This window comes from Lethenteron reissneri, chromosome 14 (assembly GCF_015708825.2).
Source record: "Lethenteron reissneri isolate LAM-NWPU_2019-01 chromosome 14, ASM1570882v1, whole genome shotgun sequence".
NCBI lineage: Eukaryota > Metazoa > Chordata > Hyperoartia > Petromyzontiformes > Petromyzontidae > Lethenteron > Lethenteron reissneri.
The window spans coordinates 9766098-9789178 of NC_083792.1; the positions used below are offsets into that span (position 1 = coordinate 9766098).

General features: G+C 44.5%; 1 protein-coding gene across 1 annotated transcript in view; it reads right to left on the reverse strand.

The window, feature by feature from the left end:
* Positions 1 to 23081, reverse strand: part of LOC133342373 (neurexin-1-like) — a 392466-nt gene that overhangs the window by 202238 nt on the left and 167147 nt on the right. Inside the window, 2 exon segments of the mRNA XM_061551493.1 lie at positions 10828 to 10989; positions 20835 to 21136. Of these exon segments, the coding sequence (XP_061407477.1) occupies positions 10828 to 10989; positions 20835 to 21136 (464 nt within the window).

Below are 23081 nucleotides of genomic sequence, written 5' to 3' on the forward strand. Positions count from 1 at the left end.
AGATGGGCACCATTGATCTTTTTGATTGGAGAAATTACTTTGACTCTGACTTGATAAGATAAAATTTATATATAAATATTGACCCATTTCATGCAGGTTTATTTGGCAAAGTCAGGTTTTTAGCATGAACGTTTCTTAATGCTGATGGACAGCATTGCTGTAACTGCCATGGTGGGCAAATAATTGTGTCAGCAAGAACCCTAAAGCTTACGTATTGCCAAATCTGTCACAACCAAGACTAAACTATTGCATTGAGTGGAATGTCATTTACAAAACATAAAACACACACGTATACATGCTCACAATCCTTATATTGCATTTGTTTTGTTTCACATATATCCTATTTAACCCATAACGCATAAGAGGTTGTGTATACTGTCAATTATCTGTACATTTCCACCCAAAATAGTAATAGTAAATAATGTTTTACTCCCTAGAGTAACGTAAAGCAGAAAATCATTCGCATAAAACCAATAAAGACAAGAAAATGAAGCAAAGGGGAATAAGGCTTTATAAAAGAAAAACACAGATCAGGGGACCATGTTGTACCTCGTGCTCAAAGTCAGTGTGGTCAAAAGGGTTAAAGGTTTTCATCGTGGCTTGTATGCTAATCGTGGGCACAAAAAATTATAATGGTCACACATAGTGCTGCATACAGCCTTTTGACACAGCGGGCAGCCCAGACATGCTACAGATTTAAAATGTGCATCAGGATTCAGCTAACGAACCTCCAACCAAAAAAAGAACCCAAAATCAACGCGAGGGAGAAGGGGGGGGAGTTTCACGACTCCTGATTAAAATTCCAGCCTTGCTCTTCCCTTTTTGCTCCTTGCCGCCAATGCATCTTTACCAGTTTGTTAATTGCTGTGCCCGAGAAATGATTTATTTGCTAGATATGCCTTCATGTCTTGGTCGTGCCCGACATGACAACAAAACAATGGCCAATGCAACCAAAGCATGCAAAGAGATGACGAATACTTTTAAGTAAAATAATCGCGTTCATTTACAGCCCACTGTCATTTGACTGCTGGACGAGGGCTTCCCCATGCTGTGTCGATCGTACGGGGTTTGACCATACTTCACCACGCTGGTCAGTGCAGGCTGGTGAAGGGAGGGAGGGTTCTCCCAGACTCGTTAAAGAGTTCTAGATTTGAAGCTTTCGTGACTGCAAGGATTCATATTCTTAGGTTTTTTCGATAAAGTCACGTCGGTAAAACATAAAAATTAATAAAAGTAAAATAAAATAAAAATCACGACGTTTCGGAGGCAACACAAGTCTCCGTCGGTCCCACCTGATGACGGAGACTTGTGTTGCCTCCGAAACGTCGTGATTTTTATTTTATTTGACTTTTATTAATTTTAATGTTTTACCTATGTGACTTTATCGAAAAAACCTAAGAATATCGTTAAAGAGTGTTGTGCATTCTCGCCCACGTACGCGGCAATTGCGTTTTGCAGCAGTTGGGGTTTTCATCTGAATTCTCTCGCTTCGTAAAACTTTGTGTCGCATAGGGCAGCAATCTCCGATATGAATCCGGTGCTATGGGTTCAATTCTCGGCGATGGTGAACCTAAGGGTGCCACCGCTGTAGAGGTCGCAATCGGGTACCCGATACCCGTACCCTACCCGATACCCGGCTACCCGGCCGGGTACGGGTACCCGTTTGCGACCCTGGTGCGGCCGGGTACGGGTACGGGTAGGCCGTGAGTCACTGGTGAGTAACCGTTTGTCACTCATTTCCCAAAGTCTTGTTTCTTCTCACAATTCAAGTTCCTAGAATCAACCCACCCGCGCCTGCAACATGGCTTCATCCCAGAGGTCGCAATCGGGTACCTACGGGTAGCCGGGTATCGGGTAGGGTACGGGTACGGGTACCCGTTTGCGACCCTGGTGCGGCCGGGTACGGGTACGGGTAAGGAATCAAAACCCGGTTGCGACCTCTGCCACGCTGGCGAGATGTTAATTACCTTTCCCGGTATACAGGAGGTCGTGGATTTGATCCCTACGCCTGCTGTATATTTGGAGGCTGCGTGGTCTGTCTCCCCGTGGTCGCGTGGGTTTTTCTCCGGGTCCTCATGTCTTCTTGTCCACATTTAGAAATATAAGTTTAAAGTATGTGGCTGCTATAAATTTCCACGTGATAAGCCACTTCGTTGAGCTATCATTTGTAGCCAGGTCGCTTCTGAAAAAGAGCTGTATAGCTCAGTGGCCCTTACCTGGTGAAATGTAAAAAAAAGTTAAAGTGGGGAATAATATATGAACCAGCCCTTCACCCAATTAGCACTTGACTAATAAGGTGAAGTATGGTTAAACAACCCCCACGACCGACATGGTGTGGGCAAGGCTTTCTTCGTGCAGCACATCGACAAAGCGCTGTAAAATTACAACCATTCAACTACGCATTCTATTACGAAACAAACGCAAGAATTTGCACAAATGTCTCAGATTACACTGATTAAGAAAAAAAACATTTTTTCTGGCCTCGACTTTTGCAGCTGTTTTAGACTAATTTCAGGGTGCTGATTCCAAATCTGATCTCAGATTTGCTCTATCACATCATTTTTATGCTATCGGCATACCCCATTTTCATTGATTTTACCCGAAATTAACTCTGTTACTTATGATTGCAAGTTGTTGCGAGTCAGTGACTGCTTTAGTGATAAAATATGGTGCTGTATTTTTAAGATAATGTGTTTATAATATAAGTTTATGTAGATATCCACATTAATTTAATATTTTTCTTCTGCAGTTTTTTTATAAAAAATGCAATATTTGATATCTCAAAAACCTGACGTGATAGACAAAAACTGATGCCAGATTTGGAATCAGTACCCCAAAATTACCTTAAAACCGTTGGAATACCTTATGCCAGAAAAAGTGTGTTGACCAGTGTTATAATTTTTTGGTTTGCTACAGCTCAAGGGTTTGTGGATTCGCTCAAGCCTCAGCCGAAAGAGCTGAAACCCCGACGAGCGCCTATGGTAAACTCGCCATACCTCCTCCTTGTCTCTCCGCCGTAAATGAGTCTGGCACTCGCACGCTGTGACACTGACACCTGTCGCCTTGCTCGTAAGTGCCACGCTGTGCAGAGGCATGCGGAGCATCATTGAGTAAAAAATTACCCTTCGTGTTTTACAGGTACAAAAAAAAGAAAAAATACTAACCCCGTATATATAGCCAATAAAGACTGTTTGCATGAGACAGCGCTTTAGAGGTATGCCTAGTAAGGCCGGAGCCGAGAAAGCAGACCATGCCTGGCCACTTTTGACTCTCTGGTGGTGATGTTAGCATACCACACCAGGCACACATTTCAGGCTGCGTTGACCAAGGAGATGGGAAGGACGTCTCTAGATGGACCGCTTGCTACTGATATTATCCAATGCCATGGATCAAACTATTGGTTTGCAGCACAGTGTGATAACCACTTCAGACAAATATATCCCGTAAAAGCCTGTGTAGCTTGTTGGGGCAATTGCTATTGGTGAGAACCTAGCATGGCTGGAAGTGAACACAAGCAAATGCTGTGACCAGCCTCACATGGATCCCCCTTTCTTTCCCCAGTGCTGACACCACACCAGGTACTGATTTAAGGCTAAGTCAACTTAGGGGAGAGGCCCAGAACACGTTTTAATATCACTTTCCATTGCTGGCATCCTTGCCTGAATTAAACTTAGGTTTCTGGGTTCATCACTGCTCGCCCACAGATACAGGCGCACATACATGCATACACAAGAGACCAAGGCATTCACTGTCTCGCCTTATGCTGAGACAGGTGCTGTCAGCAAGCACCTATGAAACTGACAAGAGTACAACAAAGGGGTGGAGTAGCCAGAGCCATGCCCTCATTCATCTCCCCTGCGCCAGGTACAGCACTCAGATGCCACCGGTACATTTAAACTTTTTTCAACTATAAACAATGTTTTACTTACCAGGTAAGGTACCACTGAGCGACCTGGCCACAAATGATAGCTCAACGAAGTGGCTAATCACGTGTAAATGTATAGCAGCCGAATACTATAAACGCACGTTTATAAATATGGAGAAAAAACCGGAGGACCCGGAGAAAAATCCACGCGACCATGGGGATAACTTGCAAACTCCAAATATACAGCAGCAGGCGTCAGGGTCGGGATCGAACCCACAATCTCCTGTGTACCAGGCGAGGTAGTTAACATCTTGCCACCGTGGCACCTAATGACCTTGAATCGAACCCAGGTCACGAGATTTGTAGCGTAATGCGTCAACCACTGTAAGACCTCTGCACAGATGCTCATGTAAACAGAAGACAAAGGTGCTTATTTTAGATTTATAGGCTCTTCATAGACGAGGCGAGTGCTGTTATTGAGCAAATTGATTCGCTCGTAACACGCACAAATCCGCTCTATTGTTTGTATAAATAACACACAAAAATAGCTACTTTATTTGTTTTGGCTAACACACGTCATGTTCTTGAACACTGGTCCAAAAATGTGACGTATCATGATGTTGCCTTTGGCAACGGGCTTGTGAAAAATTGCCTGCCACTCGCACATGTTTAATGTTATGGAACATACGCAATGTATTTCACGAGTGTACACTTACAATATTGGAAATAGCATGTTTTTCTTCAGTTCGACCTAACGGAGAATCTGAGAAACATTGGTGAAAATGCGGTTGAGGCTTATAAAAACGAAATAAGTATATTTAAACTCCACAGGGTTCTGCTCAGGAAACTGAATATAATTTTGCATTCACAGACACATTAATTGGTACATTACTAATATTTCTGATCAACGAAGGCAATGATTTTTAATGTGATTGGACCCCTGCAGAAAATCTTGAAGTATATATTTAAAATATTCTGTATAAATAATTCTACATGCTACTGCTCCGTAAACATTACGGGATTATTATATCTTCTGATCATTTGTGTTGGAACGATAAAACCTACGTAACAACAGATTCCAATGACCCAAAGTTTTAAAATCACCAGCAATTACTTTGGCATTTAATTGCCCCCTTCCATAACTGCTGGGTCTTGGCTGTAATTGTACAAAGTTTGAACGAGATCCCACCAGGTCAAACCGCAACAACGATGGCCTATCCACTGCTAGATGAAAGCCTTCCCTGACCCGTCGCCATCCATCACGGAGCTGCGATGCGACAATCCTTCCAGCTCCTGCACACGAGCCGATCTGGCTCCGCCTCCACGGCGGACGTCCTCTAAGGCGTGCTCCCTACATTGGCTGCCATTCCGTCGCTGTTCTCCACCACCGACCCGTGATCCCTCCGAGTGACGCGTCTGAAGCCCTTCTATCTGGCAACAAAACTGACACCTTTTTTTACAAGGAGTCATGTTTGCATAGACCATAATACCTGCAGTCATAATGCAAACAAAAAAACAATTATCATATTTTTTACTGGAAAATGAGGTTCCAATGGTGCGTCTGAAGCCGTTCACAATGATTGTGATATCTCGAACTTGTTCGTCCATCCATCCGTCTGTTCGAAAGCACTTCTCGTGTTTGAAAAAAAAAACTGCAAAATTCCCCCCAATGCAGTCGCCGTGAACCTCACCACACAGCTCACCAAAACCAATGCCCAGAATCTGTTTGGTTGTTGGACACGATTGGCGATTACGTACATTGAAAGCCTATTGTATAACGTTAACGTTACACTGCTCAATGGCACGATTTGCATGCGTGCTCTCACGAAGGTGAGCATGTGGGCAGACGCGTGCGCGCGCACGCCGGCATAACACTGGCATCCATTTGGCTCGGAAGCTCATTTTAAAACTTTCTCCCCGGACACAAGTGTAGCACCAAGATAAACCCACGTGGTCACGTGGATACAAGTGTGGCACCAAGATAAACCCACGTGGTCACGTGGATACAAGTGTGGCACCAAGATAAACCCACGTGGTCACGTGGATACGAGTGTGGCACCAAGATAAATCCACGTGGTCACGTGGATACAAGTGTGGCACCAGGATAAACCCACGAGGTCACGTGGATACAAGTGTGGCACCAAGATAAACCCACGTGGTCACGTGGATACGAGCCTGGCACCAAGATAAACCCACGGGCGGCCGACGCTGCCGATTATTGGTGAATATCCTCGCGCAATGAGCTAGGTAGACCGATGAAGGGATCACTCTGTGAAAGCTTTAATGAAGCCCTTTTGCTAATGCCACAGTAGAGTAAGGGCAAAACAAGGCATTACAATCAGTGGTGCGGGGGGGGGGGAGAATTAATAATGTTAGAGTTATGAGAGGAATGTGGAGGATTAAGAGAAAGCTACGAGACACTAATGCAAGCACTATCGCAAAATGTGAGGGTGCCATTATGTAAAGCCAACTAATCAGTAAAATTGGGTAATTTTATCAGTCTAACAGCATAAATTATGGAGCAGAAAAAAACTGTTTGTTCTTCCAATAGTGTGGTGCACACAGCCATAGGACGCAGTGGAAGAGATGAGAAAAATATTTAAAGTGTCACACCGTACCCGAGTTAAGGTTATTTTTTAAGGTTACCTTTATTGAGCAAGTCATTGATTTAGGGGTGGAATTATGCGTAACATTATTACAACGTTTTGGGTACTCGGCTCATGAAACGTGCATTGAGTCATGCGTCATGTGATCAATGTGTTTACGTTGAGATGTGTTGTCTGTTCACGTGAATCCTCCAGCCGCTATGGGAGCTACTATCTTCATGCAATGGAAAACAATTCTTGATTAATACATTAATCAAATCGTTCTCACCAATAGCAATTGCCCCAACGTGTGAGGAAACACGTGACATTGTATCCGCTGCACATCTCTGACAATACCGCGTGTGGCGTTACACTATCGGCAAACAAAGCGAGAGCGAACTTGACGATGTGTCATACCTTGTCCTCAAATCTGTTCCGCTACGTGTGTACAAAGACACTGCATGTGTATAAGATGGTGCAGTTAAAACACGTAAAGGTGCAGCCCTGCAAGTGCTGGCTCACGCCACTGCTGGTGGAAGAGCCTCCACTGGAGATAGCTCTTGAGAGCCCCTCGATATTCTGGCGTAGTTTTCCGTGCTGATCAGGTGTACTAATACTTTAGATTCTGCACAGCTCTACTAATACTTTAGATTCTGCACAGGTGTAACAATACTTTAGATTCTGCACAGCTGTACCAATACTTTAGATTCTGCACAGCTGTAACAATACTTTAGATTCTGCACAGCTGTACTAATACTTTAGATTCTGCACAGGTGTAACAATACTTTAGATTCTGCACAGGTGTACCCACCCATACTTCACCCCACCGCACGCAAACTGCCGATGAACTAAATGTTTGTATACACTCTATGTGTATGCATTGTGGGGAGCGGTGGTGCAGTGGTGAGCATGCCGCGCTACGAACCAGCGACCCGAGTTTGATTCCCACTCACGACCAAAACCAGTGACGAGTATCTAAACAGGTTCCTGGGCCTCCCCTAGGTCGAATCAGCCTCAAATGAGGTACTCAAATGAGCACCTGGCAAACATCGCCGCTGGGGAAACAAAGTTTGCCGGGTGTGGTGTTGGCCACCCACCCCCTCGTGTGCTGTGCCGGCCTTCATAGGTGCTCGCTATCAGCACTTGCTCTAGCAGTCTGTTTAACAGCTCTACGGGGGATAATTAATATTTGTCTATCTGCATAAAATAATGTGGTTCGCGGTGGTGTCGTGGTTATCATTCTGCAACCCATGCATGCTCAAGGACAACACCAGTAGCAATTATCTGAACCGGTCCTGGGCCTCCACTAGGGCGACTCAGCCTCAAATGAGTATCTGGTGCTGTGTGTAAACATTGCCACTTCGGGAGACAAAGGTGGTCGGGCGTGGTGTTGGCCACCGCCTCCATGGGTTCCATCCCGGCCTTCATATGTGCTCACTAACAGCACTTGACTCAACAGCTAAAACCTATACGGGAGGGGGGATCTAAATATGTGCCTTTATACAGAATAGCATATAAATGCATGTGAATTAATTCATTGTCAACCGCTAAACATCACGGCAACGACTCAGATTTGAGTCCAAATTCATTTCAGTGGCTGGTGCTTTGATGGGCCGTTCATTATAAAAATGCAAACAAGTGCATCGTTCGAGTCGAAGAAGGAGATACGCTTTTCACGATCGAGAAAAAACAATAACAAGCAAAGAGGCGCTAACAAGAAGTGCTTTAAAATACCTGACAATTATGCCCAAACATATGCACGTGAAGCAAACATTTTCAGCCGAGGCAAAGCAAAGAAGCAGCATTGCGGTACAGAGTAATGATGCTTCAGCGCACCATTATCACCCCTCCTCTTTACTCCTCAACAAGGTGAAAAATGCACCCGAATAACTAGCTTAAGAATTGGAAACGTGTCGGGCATTACAATGGTACAATTGGGCTATGATACTCGAGGTGGAAAATACATTTTCAGCAGCCACATTTCATGCTAGGACATGCCCGATGAGAGCGCTGAGCAGTTGTACAAGGTACGAAACTCTGAGAAAATGTCATCACAGTCCGTGTAAGACCAATCACGGATTAAAGCTTAGCATCAAATCCGCAGGACCTTCTATGCATTATGGTTCCTTAACGCAACGCTATTGATGTCCTAAAGCGAGAACAAGATTAAATTCTGCATGGCTTGTGTCGACTAGATATTGTTCTCGGCATGTTTTTTTTTGCGTGCAAATTGAGACAGTTTCATTCATTTACGATGTTTGTTTGAATGTGCACGATGAAGGCGCCAGATTTCAATATCGATACACAAAATGTTTCCAAAGCAAACATAATTGAACTTCGTTTCAAAGATGAACGCATTCATTTCCAAGCCTGATAGTTCATGCACGCGAACGTGTTGATGTTGCAGCTTACGGCTGACGGCACTTATCCACCCGTTCCTCTTGGCACGATGTATTAAACAATTGCTGAAAGATGCAACAATTAACTCGGCGCGGGACCCAATTGCCCAAAGGTTTCACCGATGATGCAATCGGACGAACGTTGGATTTGAACCAAAAAATGCAGAGATTCCACGAGTACCATCAGCGGGGAAAATGTTGATTCTGAAGAACCAATACAAAGGCGGTTATTTTGAGAGCGCTAAACGCTGCAGGCCAGAATGACATATCGATGAAACGGCTAGAGCGCATTGGCTTGAAGATTTGCATGATTGCTGGTCATGGTGATGTGTCGGTGTATTTTTACAAAAAAATGTAGGATGAAAGTGAAAATTCACCAACAACGCGTGAATGAACTCCGTGATATTTTTTTTATGCATCGACACGGCGGTGTTTCCAGCTCACAACTCCAGGTACAACAGCAGGTCCAACATTGGTTAGTGGCATAATTAAACAGTGAGAGACTTTGATTGGCACAGCGGATAATAATTCCAAGCACGGGGGAACTCTAATCATATTAGAAACTCAGGATGATTAAAGACATTAGATTACACCATAGACGTAAACTGCAGTTGGTCACGAGAGATTTGATACAACTGGATCTGTTTTCAAGCAACAATTATGAATTTATTTCTCAAGTAAACACACCTTGCGGAGTGAGTTTTGATGCAAGTTTACGCACATAGAGGCAGTGTGAATGTGTGTTTCTAGTGCTGCACGGCAAACTCGGCGATCCGAGTTCAATTGCAGCTCGCTGCCAACATTAGTGACAATCATTTGAACCGGTTCTGGGCCACCTCTAGATCGACTCAACCTCAAACAAGGTAGTCAACTGAGCACCTGGTTAACATCAACATTAGGGAGACAAAGGTGGTGCTGGCCACCCACCCTATCATGTGCGATGATGGCCTTCATAGGTGCTCGCTAACAGAACTTGCTCCAACAGTCTGTTATGGCTATACGGGAGATCGTTGTCTTTGTGCATGAGTGATGGCATGATGTTTTGCACACTGCGCGACAAACCATACAACCTGGGGTTGATTCCTGGCAATGGCTAACATCAGTGAAAAGTGATATTTGGACTGGTCCTAGACCTCCAGAATTTTACTTTGCCTTAAATGATTATCTCGTGTAAATCTACAAGAACGTTTTTTTTGGGTTAGATCGCGTAAATATAAATGCGTCGTTAAACCCACCACCACCCGACACAGCCAATTAGTAAGGTTCGTCACGGAAACAAAACACGCCAATTCGTTATTAGTTCAGCACACCGGTGTGTTGGAGACTAAACCCGCATCATTTACAATTCGAGTGTAAATGTTGACACTGGGGCTACAAAAGTTGCTGGCCATGGTGCTGGCTACATCACCGCTCATGCGCCGTGCCAGCTGAAAGTGCTCGCTAGCGGCAATTCCCCAACAGTCTGTAAGGCTGTACGTGTGAGGGCTGCCACTTCCGAGGTACAAAGCTCTGCTACGCATCATGGGAATAAGCGAGGACCGCATATAACTGACAAAAAAACTAAACTTTCAACGCTTGTTTATGTTCTGGGAACACGTGGATTTCCCAGGGCAGCTACCTCAACAAGAGGACGATCTTGGGAAATACCCACGGCAGGTGGTAACCTTCTCCAACAAATGGGACCATATTGGTCTCTTGGGTTCTCACCTGGTGGAACAAATAAGCTTGACTCGATCTCAAGGGGATCTTTACCTTTGTCTTTGTGAGCGTGCACAATAATCTCAGCCAGTTAACCCGTAAAAAAATCGGCATTGTCACGTGACCTCTCGCCAGCAGGGAGCCTTCGAGACTTCACGTGGCCTCGATAGCTCACGTAGCCCTGGCACGTCGTTGATGTCGCACGGATGAGCGCGTGTGCGTTTGCAAGCGCGAGAAGCCAGCCCCCCTCCAGCAGCACCACCCACCCACCGCGCCTCACCTCTTTGAGACATCCGCGGAAGTTGTTGCTGACAGGGGATCCGGGCAGGTCGGCCGTGTTCTGGCTACCGCCAACGTAGAAAAAGTCGTCGGAGCCGAGCATGGTGTAGTCCTCCTGGGTGTAGCCCGTCGTCGTCAGAATCCCATCCACTGAGATGGTGACCTGACGCAGCGGTGGATCGTGAAAACAAAATCAAGGCGAAACAACAAACAAGACGGGGGGGTCGGGAGGGGAGGGGTGGGGGGAGGGAGGGATTATAATAAACGTAATCACCCTTATGTAACTGAGCATGATCACTGAGTGATAGTGGGAGATTTTTTTGTTTAGTTTTAACACGAAATGTCAACTTCTTCGAGAGTGATCGTTTCCTCTGAAAGTCAAATCGAGGAATGTCTCCTAGGAGTGTGATCTAGTTATCTAATAAAGCATGTCTTACATTAAATAGTATTGTATCAGAAAAAAAGGGAGGAGAAAAAGCACTCGTCAAAAATAGGTTTTCGATGGGTCCTGACACGTGCTTAGACGATGATTTCGATGGTCAGCTGATTTTGTTTGCATATATATTTTTTAATCTAAACAAAGCCATCAGCAAAAAAAAAAGGGAAGAAATAGCTTCATGAGCAAGAAGGTTTAGAAACATATTCTCAACACCGGAATAAATATTCGTTCATCAGTTGGTCTGTGAGCTTAAATGGGCCTTACGCATATGTGTACAAAATGTTCTTTTTTTCCGCAAAAAAGGCATTACATATGGAACATGGATAAATTTGGTGGTGCAATTGTTTTGTATATTGAGGGGGTTTTCTTCACGAGATGAAATGCATCACAATTCCATAATGGTGCAAAAAGCATTTCTTGCGAAGAGTAAAAAAGGATTGAGTTGGCGTGACACGAGGCAACCATAAATTATGTGAAGAGAAAAAAAGAAATTACTTTTAAGATGAATCTCACTGCTGTAATTGTCGACTTGACGCGTATTTATATGCGCGCTCGAGTGATTTCGCATTCCTGTATGTGCGTGAATTTATTTTATCTATTACAGACTTTGCCATCTTCTCCGATAAAAAAAGATTATACCCAAGCAAGGCGTTACATCAAAAGCACCACAGGAGGCGTGTTGCCAAAAAAAAAATGTCTCCTAATTAATATATATTTTAAACCTTACAAAACTACACTTCCGTCTGTTCTAATAAATAATTTCATCTGGTCAGGAGGTTACAAACATATAGTTTCACCCGAATAAATATATATGTAGACTAAATAATGATAATGACTGGTATCTGAATGCTGGCTCATTGGAAAGTGGAGCTAAAATTTGCTCATTAAATGAGGCAGTTTAAATTGCTCTTGGTCGAGAATAGGAATAAAATAACCGAGGTAGTGAATGTACACTCCTCAATATTTCCTGCTGCTGCTGCTCTCTCGATTTAAATACACTCTTTTTAGTGCAGACTTGTTGCGAGACAGACACGTGCACAGTGAGGGGTTAATATTGTTAGAAACGTAATGATATCGCACGCGCACCATATGCACATACCGTAGCGTATTTCTAAAAAGACAACTAAACACTCACACACACAGAAAACAATCGCGCGCTTGCACACACACACACACACGGCCGCCGCGCATGCTTCTGACAGGAGAGGCCATGCATGATATGAAAATGCGATCAGCAGCATTTTTTGTTCCAGAGAAATTGGCGACAACTTAATTTCCCGGAATGATTAAAAACAAAAAGAATAGCAGTACTCAACGCAAACATACTTGTTGCAAAGAAATGCAGCTGATTAAAAAAAAAGACAAAATTAAAGACGAATAACGTCAAATATTGAGCGTAAAAGAAAAACAAACTGAAAACATTTAAGCGCGTTGCCATATGATTCTGGCATATACAATTATAGCAAAAAAATGTCAGCCAGTTTGCATAGATATAGTTTCTTGCGGACATCAGAGAATTGGTATCATTGCTTGTAGTGAAATAATTTCATGGACAAAGTTGTATGCTTTTCATTATTATATATTACCGTTTATTATTATATTATTATATATATCATTTGAGCTGTTCTTGTTGTGCTCATGTATTAGTTGATTTTATCCAGTGCGAAAATACTCCAATTATAATTTTTTATTTCCTTTCCTAAAACGTGACTCTTTTATTGGAACCAAAAGTAATATCTTCAATTTAAGGGCAGTTACCCTTCTTGCTCATCGCTTACACTTTAATGTAAATGTCACGTATTAAACATGCTCGGAAAAAATGAAGTAGAAAATTCATTTAGCCTTATTTGTAGAGGAATAACTTTACCTAGGCTGCGTGGTAGAATACACATTTCCGTTCAAGAGCAACTCTTGCCTATTTTAAGAATTGCTTTGATTTTTCTTACTCTTGGCAATACTGAAGCTAATGGTGGCTTCTGAATGAAAAGACAAAAATGTAAGTTGAACGTAAAAAAAAATCGTGATGCTGACTGTAACGATGATATATCTCCAACCATGGCAAATTTCGATTTTTCCAGCCTGAATAATTATTATGTAGTAATCATCTTTGAAAAAAACGGACACGCACACAAAATGTGTAAGCACTATGTGTCCTCCATCAGGAACTCTCAGATAATCATTCCCAAGACAACTGAAGGCGACTTCGACAATAGATCAAACGATTTTGATTTAAAAGCCGACAGTCTCCAGCTATGACTGAAATCGACTAAAGTTCCCTTTGCTGGAATGTCCGTGTGCTTATTGCAATCATGGGTTGGCTACATTTGACACAAGTGGCATATAATCGGTATTCCCGATCGCAGACAGATGGCACATTTGCCCGATATGCGCTAATGTGCTCTCGTCAAGTCATTGCGGTCCGTCTGTCCTCTGTCTTCCTGGGGAAGTTTGGTTGTTGCTTCCAAGGCCGATAAACCTCACAGCGATTCGAGAGAATTTCGTTTTTACATCATTTAATATAAACACGTTCCCATGTTACCTCGGGCGATTCTACAGTTGAGAAAAATAGCAATTTAGATTAAAGTTTTGTCACGGAGCCTTATTTTAGGCCACAATTTGGTAACGGTGACTGTGTTGGGTATGTGGCATTCTAAAATAAGTAATCATACACCGTTGAGACGAGAGTTGGTGCTTGCAGATTCAAAAGAAAACGTTCCACTCTAAAGGCCACCAAGTGAGCAGTTGTTTTGTATGTGATGTCAAATTTGTTTTAGAACGCATGTGACGAGTTATTAATGGCAATTATTTTTTAACTGGCAACATTTTTTTTACTTAAGTTGTATGCGCACTGATAACAGCTCGAACTCGAATGAAATGAAACATTTGGATTTCGTTCTTTTGTTTTGAAATTAACCCAAAAAACAGAACGCTACAAAATTATGTCTGGTAAGCGCGAGTGGGATCTATGATGAGAAAAAAAGGCGGTGTTATGCTGTTTATGAAATAAAACCAAGTAATAAAATTTTTTTATAAAGCTTCAGCTGATATTTCATTATTTTGATGCAGCCTAATTAAGCACAAATACGTAACAGCAATATCAACCGGTTACTACTCATCTCTACATTAACATCCGTGCAAATTGTATTCGTTGAGAGTAAACATTTTTATTTAAATAAATCTACAGGCTTGTGCAGGATTTTCAGAGTGGGAACATTTCTTCACATCATTCTTCGATGTTCGGAATGACGAGTACCTTTACCGCATGCAGACTCGAAAAATTATTGGAATGGCCAATTTATAAACTTGTTATAATATTCAACTTTCCGGCATGAAAAAATAACAGGTTGTCCGAAAAATTGCGTTGCATTCGCGAGATGCAGGATTCGCGTTAACAAGCTTAGGTTGTGGCTCGGGTCTACAACCCTTTAACTCCGTGAAAACGTGAGGCCTTCATTAGCAAGCGTCTATCGCCCTCGCGTCAGCCTGCGCGCTGTGTTTCTTTAACTTCATAGCATTCAAAACTAAATTAGAGTTTCGTTCGGATATTCTTACATTTTTATCTCGATCAAAATTTTTAATAAATTGAGTTTGGATGCATCGCAATGTCACCCTCCGCGCCTCACCTCCCCCGCGCCTCTAATAAGGGGGCGCAGGATCTCATTATTATAATTGCGATGGCTTTTCAGTAGACGGCAAGAGACACGCTCACACTCGAGTTGCATATGGCAATAAGAATTAAGACGAATCAGAGCAAAAACAAAAATAAACCGTGCGTGGAGTTGCAACCAGACGGCACCGTACGAAACTGGCGAAACAAAATAATTGCATCGCACAAAGCAAGGCGCGCGCACACCACACACACCACACACAAGACACACAACACACACAGAGACACGCGCAGCCCGACGCTAGGTGAGACACCGTAGCACAGCAAGCATGCAGGACAGCACGTCAGGGGAGGGCCGGCTGTCACAGAGGCAGCTGTGCTTGGGGGGACGTGTTGTCTTTGCGCTGGCAATGGGAAAAGTAAAAGTTATCTGAGAGCTATAAGCAGCTCGCTGTGGTAACGGACTAACGAGAGAGAGAGAGTGGGTTCCTCGTGTCCCGTTTTTTTTTACAGCCGTTGTTTTTTTTTTACGGTCGCTATTTTTGATGTTGACGTTTCCGCCGATTTTCACACGGGGTTTTAAGTTTTCGCGTTTTAAAACAACGTCCCATAAAATATTGGTCGTTAAAATTTACAACCTGGAAGACGTTACCACCCCAAGTGTCTGCTGCACGAGCTCGCGTGATGTTGCGTCTCTCACGTCCCCCCCAACCCAACCTCCCCGCAGGGCCTTAGGAGACGAACATAACTTGCATGATAAGAATCGCATTTACCACCGTGCATACGAACCACCGCTTAAATGTACTGCTCGGAGCATTTAATTGCAATGGGGAGGGGGAGGGGGAGGGGGTGGCACGGGCTCTCGCGACCACATTTTGCGGCACGGACACTTCTCGTGCGGATCGACGCTTCATTTGGCGCGCTCCTTCCATCAAAATGTCCTCTCTCGTAAAATAACGGCACGTTACCGGAGACGAAATTCTTGTTTCTACCCAAGCACAGATGCATTGCAACAGGGCAGCTGCAATGGGGGGTGGCGGGGGTGGTGGGTGTCCGGAGGGGATGCGCCTCGGATGTAAGTAGGAGGGCACGTGACAAGCAGTGGCGGTGAATGAGAGCCCTTGGGTTGTGGTGAAAAGGAGAGGGGTGGTGGTGGTGGTGGTGGGGTTCAAGAGGGTATTAATTCTAGATTTGAAGCTTTCGTGACTGCAAGGATTCATATTCTTAGTTTTTTTCGGTAAAGTCACGTAGATAAAAAAATAAAATTAATAGAAGTAAAATAAGATAAAAATCACGACGTTTCGGAGGCAACACAAGCTTCTGTGTTGCCTCCGAAACATCGTGATTTTTATTTTATTTTACTTTTATTAATTTTAATTTTAAATTTTTTTTATCTACGTGACTTTACCGAAAAAACCTAAGAATATGGGGTTCAAGAGCTTCAAGAGCTTGTGAGCTCAGATTTGGGACGCTGCAAGAGAAAGTCAAATCGCAGGTAGAAGGAGAATGACTGGCAAGCTCAGCCGTCTCGGGGCGAGTGCTTAGAAGCGGACTGAGAATAACCGCAGCTCTTTTTAAAATGCTAATAGGCGAGAACGGTTGTTGAGATGTTTAAAATAATTGTCTTAAGCTTCATCGCTAGGTCTTAAAATTGTTAAATTCACGTTGGGGTAATTTATTTAATAACGTAAGCCATTATAATGCAATTGCAATATATATTTTTAACCCTGCTATTGTAGGCTTCAAGGGTTTAAGTGTAGATGTTTATAGCACTTATACCGTGGATTGCAGGTGACGTATAATTCCAAATTAATCGTTTTGCCTCAGCCCACAAGGTTGGCAGGACTGTGTGTGGGGCGGGGGGGTGGAAAGAGGTGGGTGGCTGTGGAGGTGATGGCTCAACAGAGCTGCACAACAGACAGGAGAGTGACGAGGGGGGTGGCACGGCATGTGGAGGCTGGCACACCCGAGTGATGAAAGCAAACGTGAAGCCATCGCACATACACAGGTGAGCAGGGGGAGGAGTGGGAGGAAGAGTGGGGGAGGGAGGAGGGGTCTGGGTGAGGGTGGGGGGTGTAGATGGGGAGTGGCCGCTAGAATGGAGGGAAGAGAAGAGAAGAGGTAGGGGAGTCCGGGGGAGGACTAGGAGTCTCACGGAGGAAGTGAGGTTAACACAATATAAACAAACAGTCTGCCAAAATAAGAACCGAATCTTAAAAAAGAAAATGTGGTCGATCGGTCAATAAAGGAAAGAGAGAAAGAGAGATAGTCTTCAACTCATAATTAATCATCATAATAATAATAACTTGGGGGTCGGGAGAGGAGGTGAGGAAGAAGCTGAAAATAATGCCCAAAGAGGCCACTGCAAACGGAGACAAATTGGAATGATATCTACCATACAGTGGAGTTTGTTTACCATAGCATGTCCGATGCCCGAATGCTTTGCATCAGAATTCGGTGGTGTTTTGAAGGTTGGGGGAGGGTGGGTCGGGGTGAGAGGAGTGGGGAGGGGAAACAGGAGGGTTGAGAGAGAAAGAGAGACAAAGAGGGAGCACAAAAAAATAAAACGGTGAAAACGTCACTGGAACGAAAAATCAAAGATGTTAGCAGCGAAGGTATTTCACATTCGGTTAGTAAATGTATTTAGCAGCCATCCGACTGCTGGTTAGTAAATGTATTTAGCAGCCATCCGACTGCTGGTTAGTAAATGTATTTAGCAGCCATCCGACTGCTGGTTAGTACGTAATGCAGTTAGTGCAGTAACAATCGCTCGGTTAGAGTCGTTATGTTAGTAGAAGTACAACATACAAAATGAGACATTCCATGAGTTGTTAGTTTGTTAAACAAGCAGAGCTTGAGTAAGTCACCCTCGGTTAGTAAAGCATGTAATGTGACAGGATAGCACTCAAGCCGGGTGAACACAGCTTCGCTTGGTTAGTGTTTGCTAAGTCTGCAAAATAAAAAGAGATGTCTCTTGTACTTACCAAAGCTACCTCACTGTGATTACGGGTTAACCTGTTTCCTCAGGCACTAATGCCCTATAATTAATAAAGCAATTAAGCAATCAAATTAATTTTCTAAATACAAAATCTCCCTTTCTTGTTTAAATACCCCACACACTGGATCAAACATCTCAATAAGCGTGGGCTTTGAAAGGCACACTTTGCCTGCAAGTGGTTGTGTGATGAGAGGTCAATTTGGTGTAGGAACTCTGGCCTTTTGAAAGGCGGTACACATGAATTAGTAAACATGACAGATCCATTGCCAATTTGTATGGCACAGCATCCCGATCGGTGTGTTGTCTTTTCCCCTTTCTTCTTCCTTGCTCCGTGATTCTAAATCGAAGACATTTTTTCCTCCTCGGAGGATGCTGCAACAGACCTCGGCACACTCAATGCATCTCTCTCGCACGAACACCAGCGCAAAGAAAGATTGAACGTCTCGGCAAATTTGGGCGTCCACTTTTCTCGCGCACATCTGAAGAGTTCTCTCCCACGGGGATTTACGTTATAAGCTTCTTGATGTAAGATGAAGGCCGCTGATGATGTACACAAAGCTCGGGGCCATTTACCCAATCGGGATCGAGGACCACTACCTCTGAGTGAGTTTTTTAATATAAATTTCGATTTAAAGCTTTCGTGACTGCAGGGATTCATCTTCTTGGTTCTTTCGGTAAAGTCACGTAGAAGGAAAATAATAAAGTAATAAAAAGAAAAATAATAAAATAATATTATAAAATAAAATAATAAATATAATAATTTTATTATGTTTTATTTTCATTATTTTATTATTTTCCTTCTACGCGACTTTACCGAAAGAACCAAGAAGATTATTTTATATATTTGTTTTTAAAGCTGCAAAATCTTGGAAGCAACCGAGACCGTACTGGTGTGTGGCCCAGGCAGCGAGAGGCCGCTAAGTTTGTGCCCGCGAAGGATACAACAACAAAAAACACTCGAGGCGCGCGTGTGAGACGGAGCGAATTCGGTCGGCGAAAGATGCGCGCTGGGGGGAGGGGGGGAGGGGGGAAACGCGCGTTTTGAAATCCTAACCGCTCGGCCGCAAACACCGCCTAGCTCTGGGCGCAGTCGCCCTCTCGACGAAACTCCCCGGTGGGGTTTGCTGCCAGGAAACCGCTACGTTGGATAACAAAAAAAATCAAAGTTTCGTCGGAGAGTAAAATCAACAGTGAATCGCTTTTCAATCTGCGGGAGGGGGGGGGGGGGTGCACACGTTAGACATTCATGCGACAAGTTACAAGGCCATTGCAATTTGGTAACTCGCTCACAGAATCATTTTAACAATCGAATATTGAGAACACAGAGTCACCAATGAGCTGGTTTGTTAAAGTGGTAAATGAAGGGGGAAAGAATCAACAAACTTCGTTTTTTTTTATGCAGCTTTATGAGGCTTCCTAATACACTGAAGGTTCTCAATGTATCAATTATTGAAGAGATTGAGGAACTTTTTCAGACCCCAGTAACTTACGCTCTAGTTCAGTTTACTCAAGCATGAACTTTAAACAAAGTTTTAACGCTCGAGACATTTCTTAACAAACGTAGAAATAACAGAAAACGTTGCTCTATAACTCATGAAGCCACCCTCTGCAAGATATTGACCTAAAGTTATTTCATTAAAACATAAATACGTGGGCATTGCAATGACCCGAGAAAAAAAAGTAACACAAAGTCACCGAGCGTTTTAACTCGAACGCGTGATTTGGAATTTCGTCTTGAATTTTTCGTTCTTTCAGCAAAAGCCACGAGAAAAAAACCCCCCAAAAAACCCCGCCTGTACCCTTATTTTTCCCCCCAATTAAAACAACAGCAAGAACAACATTTGGCGAAGAAACTAAAGCCCGGCGTTGTTGGCACACCCGGCTAACAACGGCAGCCCAGTGTGAACCGTACGAGTCCTCCGCTCAAAATCCTTGATACAGCTGTCGTGCTGTGACGGTTCCACCTGAAGACGGAAGCTTGTGTTGCCTCCGAAACGTCGTGATTTTTATCTTATTTTTTATTTTACTTTTATTAATTTAAATTTTTTACCTACGTGACTTTACCGAAAAAACCTAAGAATATGAATCCTGAGCGGAGACCGCGCGCACGCTCTCTTGCACGAGCGCACCGCTCCACGGCTTCCGTCGTTCCTCTGCCGTTCCTCCGCCGACAGAGCCGACCGCCGCACGCGACGCCGATTTAAGTAACGAGCTTCGCGGGATGCCAGGGGACGTCGTGGCGAGGCTCCGTGTCGCGACGTCGCCTTCCACGCCACGGAGCCGCACAGAGGGGTGGTTAAAATGCTAATACAGCCCGAGTGGATGATCCGCACATTCAGCACTGCGTACAAAATTCCCCAGCCAGGCATATGTCACATGCCGACCCCCTCCCCGTCCTTCCCCGCCCTTCTCCCTCCTGGCTTAGCTCTCTCGTGTTTAATTGGGGTCTTGCAGCAACTTTGTGCACAACGATGTCCGATGTTTCAGCTCCACGTGCCAGGGGAGCACTTCGGGCGGCACGGTAACTCTCGTGACGATGATCCCATGCGAATGACACATTTGAGTCCACGGTTGTGTTACTGTTAAGGACTTGCTGGACACAAACGCAGCCGAATTGATCAAAGGGTGGCCCACGAAACTTTGGAGATGAAACAGCAGTCCTTCAAAGGGAACCGATTTTCATTTTTTGACACATTTTAGTTCCCGACAAAAAGCTACCCCACAGCACGTGGAGCCAAACATGGGACTTCGCGCCGAACCAGAAGCGGCGCAACCCCCAAGAAACACATCGGCAGCACATTCACGACAACCTCCACAACAACAACAGTACTCCATCATCGATGTCCTCCCAACTCACCCCTAACCCCCCCCCCCCGCCGTCGCACCCTGACGCATCTCCCACCCTCCCCCCGCTCCTCCCTGAATCACGACTCCTCTCCACAGCGGCCCCCATCGCCCCCGTACCTGGCGGAGGTTCCGCGTGACGCGAACGTCGTGCCAGCTGTTGTCGTTGAACTTGCCGTTGACCGGCTCCACGAGCGCCTCGAAGGCACCCGAGCCCAGGTTGATGACCAGGGCCACGGCGCCGTCGCGCAGAGACAGGTTCACGTAGTCGGCTGACTTGCCCGTGTGCAGGATGAGGCCGTTGCGCTGCAGCGTGCAGAAGGAGAGCGTGATCTCGTCGCTGCTGCTCTGGATGGGGCTCTCGGAGAGGTCGTAGCAGAAGTACTCGCTGCCCCGGAAGGTGGCCACGCTCTCCTCCTTGGCTGTCGAGCGAGATGGGAGAGGTGCATGTGTGCGCGTGAGCCTTGGTTAGTTTGCGCACTCATTTCAGAGCTGCTTGTGTTTTGTTCGTTGTCCTTCGCCCCGCGTCTCCAATTAGCACGGTTAGGTACGTACGGAACGAAATAAGTTCAACGTACGTACATACAGCTCGTTTGCTCGCAGTGACGAGGCGAGGGCGTTCGGGTGGTGGCAGTGGTCGTGGCGATGATGCTGTTGGTGGTGGTAGTGATGGTGGTGATGGTGAAGCAAGTTGACGTGACAAGAATTGCACTCTTCGATTCGAATCCTTTTGTTTAAAAGGCCAGATAAAAGCCCACGGGGATCAGACGCCACTTTTGCAATGAAGGCATGGGCACAAAAAAACATACTTCATAACCGCAAAAGTTCTAGTGCAACACAGAAGCAGAATTAAACATTATAAATAGCACATATCGTTAGGACTGTCCATACTTCACGCAATAATTCATGGTATTTGCTCACATCAATGAATAGAGTAGTTTTATTGGTCGAAATTGAACCTTCGCCTTCAACTCCACTCAATATTTGGATGGTCCTCTGCTCGTCTTGATTATTATTGGAGCCGCCAATCACATCCCGTCCAAAGTAGCTCACACACACACACGCTGTGATACTTTCCACCCCCTCAGACTACAACACGACTTTGCGATCTGACCGCGCGCAGTGGGATAAGAAGAGCAACACCTGGACTGGTAAAGCATTTCAACGGAAGACACGCTCATCACACAGAGTGCCGCACAACACGACGACGAATTTGGGGGTGGAATTAAATGTAAGGGAACATTCTCAGGGCGGGGGGGGGGGGGTTACAAAGTGCGGGGGGGGGGTAGGACACCCCTCTTTATTTTTTGTTCACGTACGAGGGCCAGCATGCCCCCAGCGCCCCCTCAACATTCTTACCGCTGCTAATTTCATTCCGTCCGCTCACCCTCGCGGACGGAACTATGTAAGTCAGTGGACCTGCTGTGCAGAGGCGGTTGCATTTTCTACCCATTAGCCGTAACAGCACGTGTTGGAAATGAGCTGAAGGTTAATGAGCTTGGTTTAACGGAGATTTTTTTTGGGGGGGGCACGCGGTGGGGGGGGGGGGGGGGTATGTGAAACGACGGTACCTATTTTAAGATTTCCAGCTCGCCACTTGTAAAAACAACGGCAGGCCCCTCTCTATTACAGCTAAGGGTAAAAACAATCAGGCAATGGAGCATGAAATAAGTTGAAATGAAAGTAATATTAAATTAGAGTACTGGAGTTTATCATGTTTAGCCAAGCTGCACGTACCTCACAACTGGCTCATACTTGTGTAGATCATTTGTACGGTGTGTGTCTCTGTGTGTGCACACAGGTGTGTGCGCGTACTTACTTGTTGATGCAGCATTTACAAATATTAAGCTAATGAGGGAATGGAATACATTGGAAGACAGGGAATCTGTTGCAGATTTACATTCGCTTCATATTTGTACCCTGAACGCAATGTTGACTGCATATACGTTTGCATTTCGCGCAAATCAAATACACCGCGATGTGCACATCGGCAAAAAGTTAAGCGGTAAATATAAAAAAAATGCCTCCCCGATGCAAAATGAAGCAACAAGTTCTGATTAAGATTAGAAAAATTGTTATCAGAGGAGTTAAAAAATGTTGGTAAAAGCACTGGACTTAAATTAAGCGAAAGTGTAATCACAATGTAATGTTGCTTCAGGTCTCGTGTGGTCTAATAAAGTGCACTACCCTAATCCACCAAACAGCTTTTAAAATTTGAGTACGCTCTTGCAGACTTAACTGTGTTAAAAAAAAGTAAATTGGAATCAAAATGATGGTCAGGTTTGCTAATGGGGAGTCTGCTCACATTTAGCATAATATGCATAATAAACAAGGCCAAATGAAGGTTACCTGCAGCCTCTGGGCCAA